This window comes from Hemicordylus capensis, chromosome 2 (assembly GCF_027244095.1).
Source record: "Hemicordylus capensis ecotype Gifberg chromosome 2, rHemCap1.1.pri, whole genome shotgun sequence".
NCBI lineage: Eukaryota > Metazoa > Chordata > Lepidosauria > Squamata > Cordylidae > Hemicordylus > Hemicordylus capensis.
The window spans coordinates 239,512,670-239,536,794 of record NC_069658.1 but is presented as its reverse complement, the minus strand read 5'-3'; the positions used below and the strand labels follow the sequence as shown (position 1 = coordinate 239,536,794).

General features: G+C 48.5%; 1 protein-coding gene across 2 annotated transcripts in view; it reads left to right on the top strand.

The window, feature by feature from the left end:
- Window positions 1-21,694, top strand: part of LOC128347538 (class I histocompatibility antigen, F10 alpha chain-like) — a 41,939-nt gene extending 20,245 nt beyond the window's left edge. For both annotated transcript variants that reach the window (XM_053302459.1, XM_053302458.1), the window contains exons 2-8: window positions 605-880; window positions 3,246-3,521; window positions 10,907-11,191; window positions 11,892-11,978; window positions 13,708-13,743; window positions 20,562-20,594; window positions 21,394-21,694. In XM_053302459.1, coding sequence (XP_053158434.1) covers window positions 605-880; window positions 3,246-3,521; window positions 10,907-11,191; window positions 11,892-11,978; window positions 13,708-13,743; window positions 20,562-20,594; window positions 21,394-21,398 — 998 coding nt within the window. In that variant the 3' untranslated portion in view covers window positions 21,399-21,694. The remainder of the gene's footprint in view (window positions 1-604; window positions 881-3,245; window positions 3,522-10,906; window positions 11,192-11,891; window positions 11,979-13,707; window positions 13,744-20,561; window positions 20,595-21,393) is intronic.
- Window positions 21,695-24,125: the final 2,431 nt, after the last annotated feature.

Here is a 24,125-nt window from a genome sequence, read left to right as displayed (position 1 = left end):
ATCCAGCCCATTAAATCCACCTATAGGAAGATATTTAGTAAAGTAGAGGGAACAAGGATCAAGGGTGGTAGAGGAAAAGTACAAGTATAAAAAAACATATCAAATGTTTTTGCTATCTCCTGACACTGGGCTTAGGACTTATGAATGTACTTACAAGCAGAATCTTATCATAGCATCAGAACTCGTGTTAGATGTAAAAAAAGCAACCAACACCATCGTAATTGACTTTTCAAGCTCCTGTGCTGGGAGGGTTGGGACAACTGCCATATATCTGTCCATTGGGAAGCAAAGGCTTCCATATTGCCCAAGTCCCCAGCTCCACAGACTGACATCCCTGGGGAGATTAAGGAGCTGGAGGTGCAAGGGAGAAAAGCTGTCCCAGGATGTTGGAAATCCAGTTAAACTGCCCATCTCCCGATGTGAAATGGCTTTAATAAGTAGGGGATGTGGTATGTGACTGTGAGGATATATGTGTGAACTTCCTGCCCTGAACAAAGAGAAGTTCAAAGCCAGGGGCATGTAAGGTCAAGTGAGAAACAGGTTTCTAAGGGAGCCCTTTCTACACCCCCCCCAACTTTGCTGCCCTTCTCTGTCCCCTTTCCAGGCTCCTCTTCCCACTCTGTGAAGTATTTCTACACTGCACTGTCAGAGCCTGGCCAGGGACTGCCCCAGCTCAGCATTCTGGGGTTTGTGGATGACCAGCTCTTTGTTCAGTATGACAGCAACACCAGGAAGTATCTGCCTCAAGCTGCCTGGATGAACAAAGTAGAGGAGGAAGATCCCTGGTACTTTGATGCACAGACTGATCTCTCACAGAGGTATGAGGTGGTGTTCAGAGCAGACCTGGTGATCCTGCAGAATCGCTACAATCAGAGTGGAGGTGAGTGGAGGCACTAAGGAATCCCCTGCCCCCAACCCCATATTCTCTTTCTGTCTGACCGAAGGAGAGCGCTGCTCTGTCTGCCATAGGCTCAGTCAAATGGTCGATCTAGTCCAGCATCTTGTTTCACACAGTGGTCCACCAGATGCCTCTGAGAAGCCCGCAGGCAAGAGGTGAGGGTATGCCCTCTTTCCTGCTGTTGCTACCCTGCCACTGGTTTCCAGAGGTATCTTGCCTCTGAGGCTGGAGGTTACAGATATAACTTTGAAATTGGCATTTGACAACTTGACAGTGGGTTAAGCTTAGTGGTTACAGTGCTTAAAGGTTTCTTATGGATGATGTTATATTCAGTTGATATAGATGATGACTTTAACTGGAGAATTGATTTTACTCAGGATATTCCAGGCAGCAGCAGTGAGATGCTTGCTGCCTGCCACCCCTATAGCAGGAGGGAGTTAGAAGGAAAGTCTTCTTTAAAAAATTAGGTGGTGCTTGTGGTGCCACAACAATAACTTGTGGTAGCAAGCATGACTTGTCCCCTTAAGCTAAGCAGGGTCCATCCTGGTTGCATACGAAAGGGAGACTAGAAGTGTTTGCACTGTAAGATATTCCGCTCAGGGGATGGAGCTGCTCTGGGAAGAGCATCTAGGTTCCAAGTTCCTTCCCTGGCTTCTCCAAGATAAGGCTGAGAGAGACTCCTGCTTGCCGCCTTGGAGAAGCTGCTGCCAGTCTGTGTAGGCAATACTGAGTGAGATGGACCTATGGTTTGACTCAGTATATGGCAGCTTCCTGTGTTCCTAAGAGGAGAGGGGCCCAACTTCAACTCTTGAACACAGGCCCCTCTGGAGCTTGCTCTGCCTCTGGCCTCAAGGCAGGTGCTTTGCCTCACCAGGCTGTTTGCCCTGGTTCAGGATGCATGCATGACTTAGGGTCTAAACTAAATTCCAAGATGGAGGGGAGGTTGCCTGATAACACCGAGGATAGTCATGATCCTTTTCATTCTGCCACCCGCCCCTGGCCCCACTTATTTTTTTTTAAAGAAAGGTGCATCTCTTTAAAAGATGGGCATGTTCATAATCCATACGGTGGAACTCACTGTATGGAAAATGCCAATAAAAAGCCCTCTTGCCTGCTGAGCTTGAAAAGGGGCTGGACAAATTGAGGAGGTGGGTGATTTCCTTTCTGTGACAAGCAGAGGAGAAAGTCAAATGGGAAAGATGGCTCTCTAGCCCTATTTGGACATTTTAGTACAACTGCTGTATTCGTGTACAGCAGCTAAAGTGGGGGCGGAAGTCCCACCCTGGTCCTGTCAGTCACCTCTCACGGTTAGGCATTTGTCTGAAGAGGTGAGCACCCCATCCGTGACTGCAGGCGCTTCTGTGATCAGGAGCCTGTGCCTGAGCCTCCCTTTCACGGAAGCACCTGTGCACACATTTGCCTCTTCAGATGGCATGAAGAGTGGCACGCTGACAGGGAGGACTGGCCCCACTTTAGTTGCTGCACATGAGCTCAGTGGCTTTACTAAAACATCTGCATAGGGCTTCTGCTGAGGTGAAATTCCAGAATGCAGTAATCTGAAAAGAGACCCGTACATATCTCTTGCATTTCCTTTTCAGTACTGTAGGCCGCAGACGAGAGTGATATTTTAGCAAACTTACAGCCCAGTCTAATGCATTTTGACTTGAGAATCGGTTCATGTGAGTTCAGTGGGGGTTACTCCCAAGGGTGTTATGTGAAAGGGATTGACATCTCTGAATATTATGAAAGATTCAAAATATATGGAGTATGAATTAAAAATTCTGAACCTACACAGTTATTTGTTTAATGTTGAAACCAATACATCACCAAATGCTGATTATTTTCTAATGCTGATGCAGGCAGGAGGCTACTATTTATTGGAAGCCTTGGGATTTGGAGAGGTGATGTGGGGGCTGGGAATTGCAGGGGGCCATCCCTTGGGCCTGCCCTTTTCTATCATGGGCAAAATTCTTTCCCAAAACACCCCTTCGTGGTTTTAGTCCTGTTAAGAAGCAGCTTATTGGATTGGAAGAGGGCACAGCAGGACCCTCCCCCAGAGAGGCATAATGTGATGCAGGGAGCAAAAGTCTTTTTGCCTTCTCATTCTGGGTCTGATGGAACCCCAGTGGAGGGAGGAAATGGCAAACCGCCCTCTTTCATGATATACCCCAACTCACTTCCCCCTCCTCATTTCTCTCATTCAGGGAGTGGGAGGAGCAGACTGGAGGTAAAGTCCAGAGTAACAGAGATAGAGATGGGTGAGATCAGACCCTGCAGAGAAGGTTGGGGAGGAGAGAAGGCCCTGCTTTGACTCTTGATGCTTCCTCACCTCTTGCGTCTCTCTCAGGTTTTCACACTTTGCAGCAGATGTACGGCTGTGAGCTATGCGAAGATGGGTACAAAAGAGGATTTCGGCAGCTCAGCTATGATGGGAGGGACTTCCTCAGCTTCGACAAGGAGACCCGCACCTGGATGGCAAATGACGTTCCAGCCCAAGAGAGCAAGAGGAGGTTGGACAAGGACTCGGATGCTAACCATTACCTGAAGTCCTACCTGGAGGAGGAATGCATTGAGTGGCTCCAGAAATACCTGGACTACGGGAAGGAGACGCTGCTGAGGAAAGGTGAGGGGGAGAGGGGCAGTGTTTATGGGTGGAGGGCTGGTTATACTTCTCCACAGCCTCTCTCACCCTCTGGTGGACGAAATCTGGAACTGTAGCAGTTCCAACTATAGCTGGAATTTCATTTTCTGAATGCTTTTCCAGGTTATGTTTCTAAAAGGCAAATCATAACACAACAGAGGGGGAGGAGCTGGAAATAGTTTGTCTTACGTTTCTGTTTGGTGTGGGCTTACACCCCGCAAAATGAAATTAATCTCCCACCTCCACCACCTGTGGTCAGCAATTGTATAGCCCACGCTGCCATCTCCTGCTGCTTGGCCTGAAGGCACCAGAAACACATGTGACACACAGAGCTGTCACATGGTGGTGTCCTGCCTGGCCTGGACCATTTCAGATTGGAGTGGGGTAGTGTTGTGTCCCCCCAAGTCCTGCTATGCTGCCTCATCGTGGTGGCGGTGAGGGGTGTTCCTGGGAGGGATGAGTGAAGTACGTCGGGAGGTATACACCCAGTTGGGTCACCCGAAGCGCGAAGGTCATCCCAGCTGCCCAGCTAAAGCAAACAAGCACCTGTATTGGGCAGCAGTGATATAGGAAGGTGCTGGAGGCAGACAATCACTTCAGTGACATCGATAAAGGCATCATTTCATACTGCGTGGGAGAAGGCAATTGTAAACCACTCCTGTATTTTACCAAGAAAACCACATGGATAGACAAAATGGAATGATTGTCGATGTAGTGCTGGATGATGGGCCCCTCAGGTCGGATGGTACACAATATGCTACTGAAGAAGAGCTGAGGATCTCTCAGAGTACCGATCGTGTTTATGATGAGGTTAGATTAAAGCCTTTTGGATGTCTAGCAGTTGATGTTGCCGTGTAGGTAAAGAAAATCCGAAGCTGCAAAGACAGAATTACAGTAGGAACGTGGAACATAAGAAGCATGAATATGGGAAAGCTCGACACAGTGAAAGATGAACTGAATTGACTACAGATTGACTTCTTGGGCATCAGTGAACTAAAATGAACTGGAATGGGACACTTTCAGTCAGAAAATCATACCATTTACTACTCAGGACACGAGAAACAAAGAAGGAATGGTGTTGCTTTCATAGTCAGGAAGAATATAGCAATGACAGTACTTGGGTACAATGTGGTCAGTGACTGACTAATATCAATTAGATTTCATGGACAACCCTTTAACACGACAGTTCTTCAACTCTATGCCCCAACGACTGATGCAGAAGAAGAGGAAGTTTATAAGTTTTATGCTCAATTTCAGTCTGAAATCGACAGAACATGCAAGCAAGATGTGCTGGTGGTGGTTGGAGACTGGAATGCCAAAGTTGAAAAAGGTAAGGAAGAAAACACAGTCGGCCTATATGGCCTAGGAAACAGAAAAGAAGCAGGAGAACAACTTAATAGTTTCTGCCAAGCCAATGATCTCTTCATTGCTAACACATTCTTCAAACAACAAAAGCGGCACCTATACACATGGACATCACCAGATGGAGTACATAGAAATCAAATTGGTTACATTATTGGTGCAAGGAGCTGGAAGAACTCAGTCATATCAGCAAGGACATGGCCGGGGCTGACTGTGGAACAGATCACGAACTGCTCATGTGCAGGTTCCGAGTCAAGTTAAAGTGGGAAAACAAAGCTATCCAGCCTCCACGATATGATCTTGAGAATGTACCCGCCATTTTCAAGGAGAACATCAGGAACCGCTTTGAAGTTCTGAACATCATTGATCGGGAAACAAAGGAACTGGTGAATGAAATCAAAGAAGTTGTTAAGGATGAATGTGTGAAGAGACTGCCAAAGACCAAGAAACAGAAGAAAGCAAAATGGATGTCAGAACAGACAGTGGAAATTGCCAAGAAGAGGAGAGGAGCCAAAGTCAAAAAAAGATAAAGACCTCAGGAAGGAACCTACTTGGAAAGGGAAATGCCAGACATTCAAACTTTTTTCAGAAAAGGCCAAGGAACAAGAGACATCATTGCTGATGCACGCTGGATAATTGAGAAAGCCAAACAATACCAGAAAGAAGTCAATATGTGCTTTATTGACTGCAGAAAAGCCTTTGATTGTGTCGACCATGTCAAGTTGTGGAATATCCTTAGGAAAATGGGTGTCCCAGAACATCTCATTGTTCTCATGAGAAACCTATACACAGGACAGGAAGCCACAGTCCAGACGGAACATGGTGAAACAGACTGGTTCCAGGTCGGCAAAGGAGAAAGACAAGGCTGTATACTTTCTCCTTATTTATTCATTTTATATATTGAGAGAAGCTGGATTGAAAGAAGATGAGTGTGGTTTTAAAGTTGGAGGAAGAAACATCAATAACCTGCGCTACGCTGATGACACCACTCTGATAGCTGAGAATGCGGATGATCTGCAAGCTCTAGTAATGAAAGTCAAGGAGCACAGTGAAAAAATGGGACTACAACTAAATGTCAAGAAGACTAAAGTAACAACAATGGGTACAGCAACCAGCCTCAGAATTGACAATGAAGACACTGAAGTGGTGGATAGCTTCTGCCTTTTAGGATCCACCATCAACAGTAAAGGATCCAGCAGTCAAGAAATACGCTGCAGACTAGCACTTGGTAGGGTTGCAATGAAGGCTTTGGAAAAATATTTAGATGTTGTGATGTGTCTATACCTAAAAAGATTATAATTGTTGGGACAATGGTTTTCCCCGTGACACTCTATGGTTGCGAAAGCTGTACTTTGAAGAAGCAAGAAAGAGAAAGCATTGATGCTTTTGAACTTTGGTGCTGGGGAAGACTTTTGAGGATACCATGGACAGCCAGGAAAACAAACAAATGGATCATAGAACAAATCAATCCAGAATTTTCACATGAGGCACAAATGACCAGGCTCAAACTATCATTCTTCGGACACATTATGTGAAAACCCAGCTCCCTCAAGAAGTCCATAATGTTGGGGAAATTGGAAGGAAAGAGAAGAAGAGGACGGCCAGCAGCAAAGTGGATGGCCTTGATTACAACAGCAATGAATGCACCACTGAGAGACCTCAAAGGCCACATTGAAGACAGATCATCCTGGAGAGAATCTAGATGTGGTCACTAAAAGTCGACACCGACTTGACTGCACTTAATCCATCAATCAGTCAGTCAGTGTTGTGTTCTGCAAACAACAAAACAATCAGACATGCCAGTGCTAAACTAAATTCATTTGTCAGGGTTTTTTGTACCCACCTTCTGGCTTACAAACATAAACAAAAATAAGATAAAATCCCATTCTGACTTCTCCCTGAGCTGTAGCCAGGTGGAATGAATGGCTGCAGATGAATTCAGGTCTTGGGAGGCAGATAGCGGCTGATCTCAGCCAGGATGATGGAGGGAAACTATTTATCGGTGGTAGCTGTCAGGAAAAGCTTAGATGGGTGCAGTCATGTGAACCTCATAACTTATTCCAGCTTTTTTTTGTTGACCCTGGCACTCTCACTGTGCCCTCCTGAGCCAATGAAAACAGCCACTGGCTTGTCCCTGAAAAGAGCATCTATTGCTGAACATTAAAGTTGCTTGGAGTCTGTTGTAGAAACACACAGAGAGCAGAGGGGGCTTTAACTTGTCTGCATAGGAAACTTCTTGGTTCACAGTGAGGAAGCTATTTGTCTATCACTGGCTACTAGTCGGGTGGCTCTGGGGCCACCTCCAGCCTCCGAGGCAAGAGGCCTCTAAATACCAGTTGCAGGGCAGTAACAGCAAGAGAGAGAGCATGCCCTTCCCTCTTGCCTGTGGGCATCTGGTGGGTTACTGTGCGAAACAGGATGCTGGAGGTCCAGCAGGGCTCCTCTTATGTTCTTACGTAAATAGCTTCAAGGATGGAAGGGAGAGCTGCCCTTTGAACTCAGAGGAGAAATCCAGGATTTCAGCACAGCTTGGAATGGGCAGCAGTCCAACCACCACCAAAAGAAAATGTAGCAGCAAACAGAATTGTTCAAACTTGGGTGGTCTTTCAAGTTCAAAAATGTGAGGCTTTTAAAGGTTTTAACCCTTTAGACCTAGCCCTTCTAATGCAAATCCCAGTGCCAAGCCCTCTGTGATCATCCTATTGCCGTTTAGGTATTGAGCTGAGAGTTGCTTAAAACAACCCTGCAGTGCAGCCCAACACTAATATCGCAGGTTGTCGGGTAGAGGTTGCTTTGGACTAAAGTCTCCAGAAACCAGCCCTCTGTATAGTCTCAGTCTAGTAGGGGTGTGCAGGGACCAGTTCGTGATCGAACTGGTTTGCTGTGAACCAGGCCAGTCTGAATGGCTCGACCGGCCAAGCCACTTTGCAGTCTGAATTGGGACTGAACCACCACTATCAGTCCATGCACACCCTACAGGGTAGCCACTGTCTATGGTAGTGCCAGGTTGAAGCTTCTTGCCATAAAGCACAACCACTGCTGAAAATGCAGTAATACAATGTGCATTGCAAGTACAGGTGAAACTCGGAAAATTAGAATATCGTGCAAAAGTCCATTAATTTCAGTAATGCAAATTAAAAGGTGACACTGATATATGAGACAGACGCATTACATGCAAAGCGAGATAAGTCAAGCCTTAATTTGTTATAATTGTGATGATCATGGCGTACAGCTCATGAAAACCCCAAATCCACAATCCCAGAAAATTAGAATATTACATGGAACCAAGAAGACAAGGATTGTAGAATAGAACAATATCGGACCTCTGAAAAGTATAAGCATGCATATGTATTCAGTACTTGGTTTGGGCCCCTTTTGCAGCAATTACTGCCTCAATGTGGCGTGGCATGGATGCTATCAGCCTGTGGCACTGATGAGGTGTTATGGAAGACCAGGATGCTTCATTAGCGGCCTTCAGCTCTTCTGCATTGTTTGGTCTCATGTCTCTCATCCTTCTCTTGGCAGTGCCCCATAGATTCTCTATAGGGTCAGGTCAGGCGAGTTTGCTGGCCAATCAAGCACAGTACACTGTATACTTTTCAGAGATCCGATATTGTTCTATTCTACAATCCTTTTCTTCTTGGTTCCATGTAATATTCTAATTTTCTGAGATTGTGGATTTGGGGTTTTCATGAGCTGTACACCATGATCATCACAATTATAACAAATTAAGGCTTGACTTATCTCGCTTTGCATGTAATGCGTCTGTCTCATATATCAGTTTCACCTTTTAATTTGCATTACTGAAATTAATGGACTTTTGCACGATATTCTAATTTTCCGAGTTTCACCTGTATAAGCTCTCCATATGCAATATGCATTAACACCCCTTCCCAGAGACGGAAACCGGCTGTGCATTTCTTCAGATTTTAATCACAGGCGTCACTTTGCTCTACCCATTCCCACCTCCCCATAGGTTACATAGGAAACTGCCTTATGCGGAATCAGACCTTTGATCCATTTGGTTCAGTACAGTCTACTCCTCTGTTCTTCATTGTGCAGCCCGCTAGGAATGTGCATGGACCGGTTCGGAGGCCATTCTACTGGCCTCCAGACCGGTCCGGACATGGGCGGTTCGGGGTTCGGAAGGGTAGGGTGGGGGGTTCCATTAAGGGCGGCGGGGGGGCTTTACTTACCCCTCCTGCGCTTTCCACCTTTGGCGCCGTAATTATTGTAAAAATCCCGGCGGCAGGATCCCTCGCCGCCCGCTTCAATCCAGGACGATGGCTCCTCCATGGTAAAAAAATCGGGCAGCAGGATACTTCCCTGCCGCCCCCTTGAAGACCCTGCTGCTGCCGCCCCCTTGAAGCCCCCTGCCGCCCCCTTAAATCTTGCCCCGGACCCGACCACTCCTTCTGCGCATGCAGAAGACTTTTGCAGACGGCAGGGAAGGGGGCGGGAGGACATCCCCCTGCCGCCTGCCCGTTTCTAGAGAAGGAGCGGTCGGGTCTGGGGCGAGATTTAAGGGGGCGGCAGGGGGCTTCAAGGGAGCGGCAGCAGCAGGGTCTTCAAGGGGGCGGCAGGGAAGTATCCTGCTGCCCGATTTTTTAACCACGGAGGAGCCATCGTCCTGGATTGAAGCGGGCGGCGAGGGATCCTGCCGCCGGGATTTTTACAATAATTATGGCGCCAAAGGTGGAAAGCGCGGGAGGGGTAAGTAAAGCCCCCCCGCCCTTAATGGAACCCCCCACCCCAGTGCCGGACCACAGCTCTGCGGTTCCATGCACACCCCTACAGCCCACAGGGCAATGGCAGCCTGCAGAGACCCCGGTGGTAGCCTCTGGCTTGCCTCTCCCACTCCTCTTACTGCCACCTCTGTTCCCCTCAACCACCACATGCTTTCTCTCTCCCTCTTGCTCCCCTCCGGCTGCCGCACTCTCTCCCTCCTGCCCCGCCATGACTGCAGCTACCTCACTCGCTCTTTCTTTCTCAAGCTCTCCTCATGTTGCTGCATATGCTATTGCTCTCTCTCAGCCACCACACTCACACCCTCTTGCTATTTGTCACGGTGTGCCTGCTGTTGTTCTCTCTCCTGCCCCACTGCCCTCTCCTCCTGTGGCCATGCCTGCTGTCTGTCTCTCTCCTGCTGCCACTGCACTCTCTCACTCTTGCTCACCTCCTCCTCGTTATGTTGCCACTGCATGTCCTGTTGCCAGAGACGCTCCTACCCCTGGACTTTGGGCCCAAAGTCCAGGGCCTCCACAGTCTCAGGGCCCCCCAAATCCTTGGTCGCCTGGCCGAGCATGATGCTGCTTAATTTGCAGGGGAGGGGGCCCTCCAAAGGCCTTTAGGTCCAGGCTCCCAAATTACCTACGTGCACCTCTGGCTGTTGCTCTCTTCATCCTGTTGCTGTGGCCGCAGCCACTGGCCTTGCGCTCTTGCTCTCCCTCTCTTCCCCTCCACAGAACGGTTCCTCTTGGTTTTGGCTGCAGTCCCAACCCCCACTCTGCAGACCGGGCCCTCTCAGCAGCTGCAGTCTCCACTTTAAAAATAGTGAAGATCACGGGTCTACACTGACCTCAGCAGCTCTCCAAAGTTCCAGGCAGGGGGTCTCTCTTTCCCCAGCCCTACCTGGAGATGCTCCCAGAGCTGGAAACTGGGACATTCTGCATGCAAAGCAGGGGATCTTCTACTGAGCCCCAGTCCTCCCATAGGTGGAGGCTTTGCATGCAGAAGATCCTAGGTTCAATCCCTGGCTACATCTCCAGGTAGGGCTGGGAAATGGTTCTCCTGCCTGAAACCTTGGAGCACTGTTGATCCCTCCAATGATTCTTTATTTTGAACCAGTCGCTAGTTTTTGAGTCTTGGCTATGGTAGCACAAAAGCTGACAGAGGCAGAAAAAGAACCAGATTTTCTCCTTCCTCCTATTAAAACGACAGCATCCACCCTTCCAGTCAGTGGGAAGCTGCTATCTAAACATAGACCAATTATGTCATTTCCACAGAGCCCCCAGCAGTGAAGGTGACACGCAAGGCAGGCAGTGACGGCATGGAGACCCACATCTGCCGGGCCCACGGCTTCTACCCCAAGGAGATTGAGATCGACTGGACGAAGGACGGGGAAGTCTGGACTGAGGACACGCTCCGTGAGAGTGTCAGCCCCAACTCGGATGGGACCTACCACACCTGGCTCAGCGTTGAGATGGACCCCAAGGACAGGGGCCGCTACCAGTGCCGCATAAGGCACGACAGCCTGGAGGAGCCTGGATACTTCGTCTGGGAGGACTCTGGTGAGACACCGAGGAGGGAGGGCAGAGGGGCCTGGCTGGTTTGTCAGAGAGCGGGGTGGGGTTCTTGGTAGGTTATGGGGAGTGATTTATTTTACCATGGAGGAAGGAGGGGAATCCCAGAAGAAACCGCTTCAGCCGCATCACAGTGAGGTGACATGCAAGGCCGGCAGGGATGGGCTGGAGATCCTCCTCTGCGAGGCAGCCCATGGCTTCTACCCCAAGGGAACCGCTTCAGCAGCATCAGAGGCTACACAAGCAGCTCCCAGAAGGCCCCCGAGTGTATCTTGGGGTGCAAAGAAGCCGGTCAAGGTGGGAGGAGGGATGTGGCCTCTTCCAAGGGGATGGGTGGGGCTGAGTGGTCCTGGGAAGCCGGAAGAAGAATCTTGCAGGTTTTATGGCTATGCAGGATGGCTTGAATGGGGGATAAAATGAAGATGAGGCAAGTCCAGGCCTTTCTCAACGACAAGGCTTTGCAAGCCTACCTGAAGGACTTTGAGGCTGGGCTCTGGTGGGCCTCCCCGGAGAGGGAATCCTGCTCTATCCAGGGCAGTCCAGGGGGTGGGGGCCGTAGCCCAGGGGTTTGCCTGGGGAGGGGCTCCCCAGTGTGGTCCTTGGCGTCTCTCCAGTTAAAGGGTCTCTGATGAGGCCGGGGAGAACTGCTGCCCTCTGATTCAATCGGTGTGTGTTTGTCCCATTTCAGCCCCTCTGCCTGTGGGAGTCATTGTGGGAGCCATCTTGGCAGTGGCAGCTGCTGTTCTGTTGGTGACTGGCATCGTCCTCTACATCAGTAAGTAACCTCTTGAGTGCATTTACTGGGTCATGTGTGTGCCTAGATTGTGAGCTCCTTGGGGCAGAGAACTGCCTTTTCATTTTGGGTAATATGCCATGCAGATGGAGCTACATAAATCAAGAAAGTGCTTGTGGCACAGGTTTCCTGGCAGGGGGAGCTCGTGCCTCAAAGCCTGGGGCTACCCAGCCCCCAAGGATACCCAAATGTTACATGGGCTAGAAAGTACTCAAAGGCGATCTAGTCCACCCCTGTGCTTTAGAAGCAAGATTCTCTCTATTGGGTAGTTAAATAATCCTCTGCTGGGAAGCTACAAAATTCAGCTCCCACCATCCAGATTTAAGTGGGGATGAGAAAGTATAGCTAGCCAGATCTTCACCTGTTTCCTAAACACTACTTTGAATTTAATCCCAGGGACTTCCGTGGAAGGTGCATTTTGCCTAAATATAGTCCTTGACTCATAAAATGCTCCCTTTCCCCCCATAAACCCTCTTATCTTGGAAGGTTTTGATGATGCCCTGACTGGGGGTATGGACTGAGTTGTCTCTCCCCACTCCCTTCCTCTTTCTCCTGGCAGCCTCCGCCATGAGCCTCCAAAGGCCTCCATATGCCACTCTGTGTCTCAGTACACAACTTATCTTGAGCTGCAATAGCCTCCACTCATTTCCATGTGGGGGCACTTCTGTACTCAAGTCTGTGCTCCCACAGCTGCCTCCCCCTACCCAGCCCAGTTCTTCTGATGCTGCTCTGAGTTCTCCTCCAGTGTCCCAGAGTGAAGGCCCAGAGGCACTCCAGTTACATTGGAGCAGAGCAGGCTTGGGGATGAGACTAAGAAAGCCATCTGAACTTGATCATTAACAGGTATCGGGGATCTCTTTCCCTGGAGATTATGCAGAGAATAGAGGGGGGCAACCAACTGTGCGACAGCTTGCTTTTGCTCTCCATCTCCCTCCTCCCTGACCAATTGGCATGCTACTGTCTCCTGATTAGAGGACTCATTTTGGCTTCAAGTGAGAAAAATCTTTCCAGGAAGAGACGGGCAGGAGTGTCAGGCAGCATCCCTCCTTCCTCCTGACTGGCTGACTAGTGCTCAGGTTGAACCCATCTCTCCCTCAGCCTGAAAGGCTCAAGAGCAAAGGAAATATTGCTGAGCATCAGCCAACCAGTCACAAAAAATAGCAGAAAGGAGGGGATGCTGCCTGACACTCCTCCAGCTCCCACTTCCCTCCAGAAACAGAGACTCAGCTGAAAATATCTTCAGTTAAAGAAGATTAGGGACCCTTTTTGAATCTGGTCCTTTTTAAAGAATGGGGTAAAACCATAATAATGTTTTTTCTTGGCTTCCTTCACACACACCCCCACAGAAAAAACATTCCTTAGGAATTGGGCTGCCTCTACTGAATAACCCTTTATACACTAGTGTTTAGATGAGGTGTAAGCTATATCAGGGAATTGTTGTGTCCAAGATTCCAATCCAGAATTTACACTGCATGTTGGTTCATGTTCTTTTGCAGCAAAGATACCGGAGAGAGGGAGGTGAAGGCGGCAGGGACCCTGGGAGTAGGAGCCAGGGGTCCTTCTTCAGCTTTTGTCCCGGAGCCCACTCCAACCTTGCTTCTCTCCTGGGGGGCGGGGTTTAAGATCTGAGAGCCCTGCCTCTCTGCAAAGGGTGGGATTGGATGATCTCTGTGTTACGTGCAGCTCTGACTTGCTGATTTTGTCTTTGCAGGGAAACGGCAACAGAGAGACTATAAAGCAGCATTAAGTGAGTGACTCTTTCTTCTTTGCCATACTAAGGGGGAAAGCAGTGTCCAGCATCACAAATTACTCCATAGTACTCTTGAGAGGAGTTATACTATATGACAATTTTGATAGGACTACTCAAGAGTAATTTGGTCTGGATATCAGCCAGTATCTCTGTTTCATAAATGCAATAGGTGCAGAATGCTGCTGCCTAGTTAATGTTGGGACCCACTTCTGAGGGGCTGATGACTCCCACTTCGCTCCTCATTTCTTTCTGGGTTCAGTTCCGGGTGCAGCTTCTCACCTTCAAAGCCCCACATGGTTTGGGTCCAGGGTGTCTTCAGGATCACCTGCTTGCATTGGATTCCATTGGATTCTGCCATTTGCTGGGGAGGGCCTGATTCACATGCCAAGGCCCACTGAGTATGTGGGGTGGGGCCGTTTCTGTAGCTGCCCCCAGGCTCTCCCAGGCTCTCTCCCTCCCCCAGAAGTTTGAGCTGCCCCTTCCCTTCTCGCCTTTGGAAGGCTGATCCCTCAACCTTGGCTGGTGGAGAAAGAGGGTTCCCTAGTCCTTAGTTCTATGTTACTGCTGATGTGCTATTTTTGAAATATCTATTTTATTTCTGCAATTTATGATGCTTTGAAGTTTGTTTATAGGGATGGGCCCGGACCGGTCCGGAGGCCATTGAAAAGGCGTCCGGACCGGTCTGGACCTGGGTGGTTCGGATTGGGGGTGGGGGGTAGCTTTAAGAGCGGCGGGAGGGTTTACTTACCCCTCCCACTGCTTTTCACTGTGGCGCCGTAATGCTAAGAATAATTGGGGCGGCAGGATACCTCCCTGCCGCCCCTTCCCCGCTGCTGCTCTGCAAAATCTCCCAGTAATGCTTTGCGCGCGCACACATCAGTGACGTCAAGTGCGCGCGCGCAAAGCATTACTGGGAGTTTTTGCAGAGCAGCAGCGGGGAAGGGGCGGCAGGGAGGTATCCTGCCACCCCAATTATTCTTACCATTACGGCGCCAGAGCGGGAAAGCGGCGGGAGGGGTAAGTAAACCCTCCCGCCGCTCTTAAAGCTACCCCCCACCCCAGTGCCAGACCGCAGTGTGGCGGTTCCGTGCACACCCCTATTTGTTTAGTCCCTTAGCGGAGCTCTTCTGCAAAGCAGGGAAAGAGAACAAGAATAAATAAAGAGAGCAGCTGAGGAGTGTGTGAGGATCCGGAGTACTTCAGAGGGCCCTGAAGGCCCCAGAGGAGCTGCTGCTGACAGCCACAAAACTCCCCTGCCCCAGATGAAGGAGTCTGAGTAAGGCAGCTCCATGACAAGAACATAAATGGCCAGGCTGCTCAATATGTCTGGGTATCATAAGGAGCCTTGTCTGGTTCCAAATACAAAGCAGGGTTACTTAACCTTGGGTCCCCAGAAACTGTAGGACTACAACTCCCAGCATCCTCAGCCACAAAGGTCCTGGTGGGGATGATGGGAGTTGTAGTCCCACCGCATCTGAGGACCTAAGATTCAGAAACCCTGATATAGACTATTTCTAGACACAGAAAACTCCATTTGAAAACGGAAGCTGTTTATGTTTACCTCTCCTCAGTACAAATCACATAGCTCCCTTTTGCACAACGTAATAGTGTTTACTAGGGCGCTTTCCAGATTAGATGCTGCAACGGAGTCACAACATAGAGTGGAGAACTGGTCTTGTGGTAGCAAGCATGACTTGTCCCCATAGCTAAGCAGGGTCTGCCCTGGTTGCATATGAATGGGAGACTTGATGTGTGGGCACTGCAAGATATTCCCCTCAGGGGATGGAGCCGCTCTGGGAAGAGCAGAAGGTTTCACGTTCCCTTTATGGCTTCTCCAAGATAGGGCTGAGAGAGATTCCTGCCTGCAACCTGGGAGAAGCCGCTGCCAGTCTGTGAAGACAATACTGAGCTAGATAGACCAAAGGTCTGACTCAGTATATGGCAGTTTCCTATGTTCCTATATCTCTGCTGGGCCAGTCACTTCTCTCTCAGCCTAACCTACTTCACAGGGTTGTTGTGAGGAGAAACTCAAGTATGTAGTACGCTGCTCTGGGCTCCTTGAAGGAAGAGCGGGATATAAATGTAAATAAATAAATTAAAATTCTGCACTTCCTGTTCTGTGACACGGCAGTCCCTACGCTGACAGCAGGGTGCAGTTCATATTTCCAATGCCTTGTTTCGAATTTAATTGCTGCGATATAGTGCTATATCGTCATGTATCTGGTGTAAAAAAGTTGCTGGTTTTTTGGGCTGTTAGTTTTTGCAAGACTGCTCCCCCTGCTGGGCGCTTTGTTATTTACATTTTGAATGCAATTTGCCTGCACTGAAGCATTTTGCCGCTGTTGAGTGGCTAACCTGGAAAGTGCCCAGTAGGCTGTTAATCCTGCTTACTTCCTTCATGCATGTTGAAAATTAAGCTAGCTTTAAAGTGGTCTCAAAAGACATGGTTTTCATCAGGGATTTCCAGCAAATTGCCAGCAGGTGGCGCAGCCTAACAGCACATGGAGGAAGGAAACAGTATGTCTAGCTCATCAGTGATAAAGCTGCTGGATTGTGCAAAAGGGAGCCCTGTGATCTAGACAGAGAGCAGGCAAAGAGCTTCTGTGTTCAGATGGAATATTTCTATGTCTGGATAGCCATAATTGGCACAGAGAAAGGGAAGCTGAGGGATGGCCTCTAAAACAGCAGCATCAGCAGTCAGGAAAGAGCAGAGAGGAAAGCGGGGGAAGAGAGCCCTCTAGGCAGGGGGTGTCCTGGGTGAGCAAAGGCTTGCAGCTCAAGAGCACCACTCCTCCTCCAGGGGAGAAGAGCTGGTCTTGCAGTAGGGAGCATGAATGGCTCCCTTTGCTAAGCAGGGTCTGCCCTGGTTTGCATTTGGAGGAGTGAGTCCATGTGAGCTTACGGCCTGCTGTAAGATGCTCCTCTGAGGGGATGGGGCTGTGGTTTGGGGTAAAGTCTCTGCTTTGCATGAGGAAGGCCCCAGGCATAATCTGTGGCATCTCCAGGTAGGGCTGGGAAGGAGCCCTGCCTGCAACCCTGGAGAGCCCCTTGCTGCCAGTGGGTGGGTGAAGGGCAGCAAGACTAAAAGGGGAAAGTCTTTCTTTGAAGTCCACACCCAGAGCTCAACTCCTAGGAAGCTGCCTTTTACCAAGCTGAGCTCAGCACTATCTACACTGAGCTGGGCTTGGTAAAAGGCAGCTTCCTAGGAGTTCAGTCCTGGGTGTGGACTTCAGAGACGTTCCCCTTTTAGTCTTGCTGCCCCTCACCCACCCACCCACTGTCCGCTCTCCACACACTGCATGGCCCCCATGGCCATGCCCACCCCAACAGCCACACCCCATGGCCACACACACAGAGGCAGTCGCTTTAGGGGTTCTGTTGCAAGACGACAGAGGCAGTTTCCTTACCCTGTAGAGCTTGAACCTCCTCTGGTTATTTGCCACATACTGACCTTGGAAACATAGGAAGCTGCCTTATGCCAAGGGAGACCCTTGGTCCATCTAGCTCAAGACTGTCTACGCTGAGTAGACAGTACAATCTCTCCAAGGAGGTTTCAGGCAGGAGTCTCTCCCAGCCCTGCTAGAGGTGCCTGGGGTAGAATCAGGGGTAGAACCTTATGAGGCAAGGCTACACCACCTGGGGCTATTTAGTTTAGAAAAAAGATGACTGCGGGGAGACAGGATAGAGGTCTATAAAATCATGCATGGTGTGGAGAAAGTGGAGAGAGAGAAATTCTTCTCCCTCCCACATAACACTAGAACCAGGGGTCACTCCATGAAATTGATTGCCAGGAAATTTAGGACAAACGGAAGTACTTTTTCACACAACGCCTAATCTACTTGTGGAATTCTCTGCCACAAGATGTGGTGACAGCCAACAGCCTGGATGGCTTTAAGAGGGGTTTGGATAACTTCCTGGAGGAGAGGTCTATCAATGGCTACTAGTCGGAGGGCTATAAGCCACCTCCAGTCTCAAAGGCAGGATGCCTCTGAGTACGCGTTGCAGGGGAGTAACAGCAGGCAGTAGGGCTTGCCCTCAACTCCTGCCTGTAGGCTTTTGTTAGCTTTTGGCTGTTCTTTACATGTATGGCCCTTTTGTTATATGTTCTATTGTAGGCTTCCAGCGGCATCTGGTGGGCCACTGGGTGAAACACGATGCTGGACTAGATGGGCCTCCTTGGGCCTGATCCAGCAGGGCTCTTCTTATGTTCTAACCTGGGACCGTCCTCAGGCAAGCCTGCAGATGCACTTAAATCTGAGCTAGAGTTGCTTCCCCTAAGGGGAATTCCTTACAACACTCATGTAGAGTCACCCATCCAAATGCAAACCAAAGCAGCCCCAGCTTAACAAAATCACACTCGTTACCCCAAGACCTGCTCTCCCTCCCAATGGAGACCTTGATGTCTCCATTGCAGCCACAGAGTCAGCTGAGGGGACCCAGAGGAGACATCATGCGGTCTCCCCAAGTGACCCCGGAGACCAGTCTGCCATTTCTTGACCTACAATTGCTCAGATCTGCTCTCTCCAGTTGAATTCAGATTCACCGGGCAAAGAGCTCTGGGCACAATCAGGAGCCAAATAGCAGAGAGCGAATCGGCTGTTTCCTGGGCAAAAAGGAGGACCAATCAAGGCAACCCTTGGAGGAAGTGCTGCTCTCCACCTCCCCCACTTCCCATTGGGTGGATTTCTTGTCACTGCTGCCAGCCAGATATTCAGCCCCAGAAGCACTCCTACCCCTAGACTTCCGGGCTGAAGTCCAGGGCCCCCCAGACCTCTTTAGTCTGTCCTGGGTGGTGTGTGTTCGCCACACCCTGGGCCCACACTGTGCCAGGCGGCTGAGTGCGATGGTGAACTGTGCTGGGTGCTCTAAAGACTGTGAGGGGAGCAGGGAAAGAAATATGTGGGAAAGGAATACATTAAGCTGTGTGTTGAAATGTTTCTGCTAGTGCATAGTTGCATAAATATTCCTGTTTTATATCCTTACATTCTTGCAAGTTCCGTTGCTGTTTGGGCCCTCAAGAACCCTCGTGTTAATACTGTGTGTGTGAGTGTGTGTGTGTGTGTGTGTAGGGTGATGATGTCTCTAAGGCCTTTAGCCCCAGGCTCCAAAATCACCTCAGTGCACCTCTGTTCAGCCCTCCCACCCCCACTCCCGGCTTCTTGCTTGCTTGGCCAAATGGAGGGAGAAAAGATCAAGGGTCACAAAGGCAGGAGTTTCTTCACCCTCCTCTCCTCTGCACCTTTTTCCACAGCCCTCCCTCCTCCTCCTCCTCCTCCTCTTCCCTGCCAGCTTGATTGCTGCCTGCAGAGAGGCCCTCCTTCCTTCCCTGGCAGAGTCCCAGGAAAGTACCGGCGTGCTTCCCCTGACTGGCCTTCTCCCTCCACTGCACCCCGTCCCCAATTCCTGGCTTCTCAGGGCCAAATAACTACACATACATTTAAAGGTGTGGCTTGGCCAATATCTGTTTTTTTTTCTATGAAAAACAATAGCTAAATTGGCTTTCACCAATTTAGATCTCCCTCCTTCTCAGTGACTGCTATTTTCCCTGGCAGAGCCTGATCAGGCCTTGCCAGCAGCTATTTTCCTTAAAAAGGAGCAGTCCAGGTAAAAACTAATCTGCCCACTCTGTGTGTGGCCACCATCTTGGATTGCAGTGCATGATGTCATCACAAACCATGCTGTTCAGGTGTCCGTATGTGGCACAACACCTATACCAAATCTGGTGCAAATCAGTGCAGGCATTGCAAAGTTGTGGGACACACGGACAGCAAGATGATCTCATAAGGGCGCTTTCCATGTGAAAAGTAGGCAAAAGACAGACCTGTGAGGCCAAACTAGGTGTTCAACGTAGCGTGTGGCTTGGCCCTGAGCCCACAACCTTCTGAGGGCTGGGAAGTTGTGGGAAGGGGTCTAGAGGCCAGAAGAAAGCAGGCTGAAGCCTACTCCATCTGCCTGCCTGCTTGCACAGCAAAGAATCCTCTCTTGTCCCTCCCTGTTTTCCGCCAGCCAAACTGAGATTCAGTTTTCCCCCAGAAGCAGTGCATTTGCAAGTGTACTCTTGTGCCTCTGACAAATTCAAATCTTTGCAAACATTCCGTGACATCACAACCATTCATCCAATGGGAAGCAGGGAGAGCATGAGGGCAAGCAGCAGCAGCCAGTTTCTTTCTTATTACAAATGATTGAGGGTTCCAGCCATGAAATATTGGTAGTGTTAGATATAAAAAACAGCAGCTGGATAAGCCAGTCAGTCATCTAAGAACTGACTGAGATGGGGAAGGCTTTCCATGGCTGGATATTGTGACAAAGGAGAAATGCTGCAGATCGCAAGAGGGATACCACTTGGACCCCAGGGTGGAGATGGCAAAGCCTGACCTGCAAGAGCCCCAGATCTGGGGGAGGGCTCAGAGGGTGCTCTTACAGTGTTGACCCTTTCCTGGGAACCTGTGGGCCACCCACATTTGCCAATTGAGGTGGACGGCAGGCTGATTGAGAAGGGAAGGTGGTCATGGCATGTAAAAGAATCGAAAGGGAAGCCCTTGAATCCCAGCCCTTCTCCAAACAACGCCCACAGTGCATTTGGAGGGACCACTCTAGGGGCTCTTCTCTGTCTCTGTGGGGCTGGGCAAGTTGGAGATCTTCCGGCTGCTCCTTAGCTGTAGTCCATGATGTATTTGCAGTGGCTTGTGGCATAATCAGATCTGAACAGATAGAGCAGGGAGGTGGGGAATAAAGAGGGAAGGAATTGGGGAGACTGTAGCCCCCTCCCTGGAGTGCAGGCAGCACTGACTCCCTCTCTTTTCTCCCCTTTGCAGCAAGCGACAAGGGATCCGACAACTCTGCCACAGGTAAGGGGTCTCTGAGAGGGTGGGCATCCATCTCCAAATGGGGAGGGCTGTTGCCATGGTCTTTGGGGGGAATGTGGCCCAACCTCAAGGCTTTTCCTCAGAGAATACCACCACATGGGCCACACACTGGATGAGAGCTGCTTCCCATTCAGTCTGCCCGTCTTTTCTCTCGCCTGAGCTCTTGCAGCAATGCCCACCCCCATCACCTTCAGGGATGGGGGTTCTGCCCAGGATGCAAAGGAGAGCCAGAGAGGATACTCAAGAAGTGATTTCTCCTCCCTCCAGGTCAAACTGCTGAGTCTCCCTGTGTGGCTTTTCTGCTTCCTTATTAGCCCCTGGTGGCGCAGTGGTAAAACCGCCGCCCTGTAACCAGAAGGTTACAAGTTCGATCCTGACCAGGGGCTCAAGGTTGACTCAGCCTTCCATCCTTCCGAGGTCGGTAAAATGAGTACCCAGAATGTTGGGGGCAATATGCTAAATCATTGTAAACCGCTTAGAGAGCTCCGGCTATAGAGTGGTATATAAATGTAAGTGCTATTGCTATTATTAAACATGCAACTTGGTTCACTGACTTGAGCCATCAACTGGAGGCATTTTCCATGCAGGCATATCTAAGGGTTTCACTTGAAATCTGCTCTGATACATCGGGGCCTGGTGGTCTCAGCACAGAATTTAGATTAGATGATCTTTGTATTCTCTCCAGCTCTGGGCTTCTAATGCCCACCACCCTTCTCCCCCAATCAACAGGTTTGTGATGTTGGCTTCTAACTTCCTCCTCTCTTGTTTGGGGTTTCTGCAGCTTGATCTCCTGCTGGTGTGTGAGGAGGAAGCAGAGGGAACCCACTGAAGGCTTGCTCTGAATTACTCCTGCCAAGAGCTCCTGCCAGTCCTGGACCCCCCACCCAATTCTGCATCTGGCCGAGCTCCAGCATCTCGTCTCCAGCTAGCAGAGTGATTTTGAATTGCAGGAATGTATTTGCGGGGATGTCTTTCTGAGGAGTTTGGAAATGTATTTGTATTGATTGGAATTATGCCAACTATTTGCAACTTAAAAGCTGTATTGGGTATTAAAAAGTGATTCTCACGATCAGCGAGAAGAACCATACGTGTGTGTGTCTCTGTGTGTATGAAAATTGTATATGTGTATATATGAAAATAAAGAAATATTGTTAGGATAGCAGGCCTCGGAAGGTCTAAACCTGAATCTAACCTTCAATAAAGGATTTTGAACCTCTCAAGGAAAACTCCCCCTGAACCAACTGATCATCCAACAATTAAGTAGTTTAAAGAGGTGAGAACCAATTTTACCATGACAAAAAAAAGATATAGATATTATAAGTAATTCAAGCACAGTGTTCTGCAGTAGGTATTTCCATCTAGCCCAGAAAGGTTTTCATCATTTCTCCAAAGTATCTATTTGTGGGCCACTTCCACATGTTTCTGCCCTAAAATACTAAACCTTTATTATTATAAGAGCTAAATAAATCCTGAAGCCATTTCTCAACGTATAGTGGGCTCACCCAGCAAGAGCTTAGCATTAAACCACAGGGCAGAGGGCCTGGCAGCCCCTCTTTGTGCTTGCTGTGAAGCCCTTTCAGCTGCTGCTGCTGATACACTCCATTGCAATGCGCCGAACCTCAAGTCATTTACTTCTTAAAGGAGCCAGGACCCTTTACTATCTAAAAGGGGAAAGTGCTATTAAGGCCTTATGCTATGGAGTAGGATGTATGGAAATTCACAATACATAGCTTCCCACCACTCAATATTTAATACTATACTTCAACCAATGATATAATTATATACACAGAATTAAAATATAAAACCAATTAATACCTTTATATAATTTAAAACAGGATACATGGAAAATCATTCTCCATGTATAAGGGAGAATATACATGATCACTAGTATGATCACTAGTGTATGTAGTATGACCACTACTACAATGCACTTCAACAATGTATCAAATATATAATACATATTGCTAATGAAATCCAAACATACATGTGATGAAACTAAGTTGTCACTCAAAACCACAATGACAAGGAATCCAAGGTTAGGGAACATAATCCATACGTGTATTGCTGCCACCCAGTCAGTTCTTTATTGCTATGGCCATATTCCTTAAAATGACTCACTGTGGATAACTGAGCCTTTCCTCTCCGGATACAGCTCCTATGTTCCCCTGTGCACAAAGAATTGAAATTTTGCTGCATAGAGTAGGAGGAGTCTCTGAAAACCACCTCTATATGAAATTACAGCAAAGAAGGATATATTGGATACTTCAGCTACGAACAGTAATGCCTTTTGGTCTAATTGAAGGGATTGACTGGATAGCAGCAATATAAGAAAGTAAGCTTCATTATTTTTCACCTATTTTCCATTAAGCTTATGAGATCACTTGACATTCTGTTTGTGTCCATTCCTATCAACTTTACAATGCCTGGGCCAGTATGAATCAAATTGGGTACAGTTGTAGGAACACATAGGGACACCTCGATGGTGTAGTTTGTGATGTCATCCACTCCAATTCAAGTTGGCGGACACATAAACTTTTGAAGTGCAAATGGGCTAACTTGTGAACTGCCTACTTGATCTGAGCCAAATTTGGAACAGTTGCAGGGACACATAGGGCAACCTCAATGGCATCGTTTGTGATGACGTCATCCAACCTGATTCAAGATGACAGACACATAAACTGATGAGGTGCAGGTGGATTAACTTGTGGACCGTCTTACCAATTTGAACCAAATTTGGTACAGTTGTGAGTGAAACATAGGGACACCTCAATGGTATAGTCTGTAATTATGTCATCCAACCTGATTCAACAGACGCATGAATGTTTGAGGCGCAAACAGCTGTAGGGACACATAAGGACACCTTAATGGCGTAGTGAGGCTATAATTTATCCTGCTTCAATATGGTGAATACGTGAACAGTTGTGGCACAGGTGGACTAACTTGTGGACCACCTAACTGATTTCTACCAAATTTAGTCTAGTTGTAGGAATAGTGAAAGGATTGTAGGCAGATTAGTTATTACTAGAACAAGTTGTTATAATTATTGTTCAACATGACTCCAATGTCCAATATAACTTCTGGCATTCTGACTTTCCTACTTCAGATATTTCTGATCAGATCCTGGAAAGTCAATATCTGATTTGAAATGCTGGATTTTTAAAACCAATTTTGACCATTTCAGATGCATTTTGACATTTCTGATCTGACTGTGCACAGGCCTACCAAGCACCACACTGAGACTAAGAAATCAAAACATCTTAGGATGAAGGTGAGAATTAAGGTGGTTACCATTTTCACTCATGCTCTTAAAAGTGTGGAAGTTCCAAGTTAAGGTGGTCACCTTAACTTGCACACTGTGTGATCAGTACTTACTTTGTGGAGTCTCATATATAATGCTGGCTTTACAAATGAGGTTTCATACACCCACGTTATGTTTTGGTCTTTCAGCTGGAGATTTTGCTGAGCCCTGGAAGCAATGCATCCAGGCAGAAATTCAACAGGGTCACATTCTTC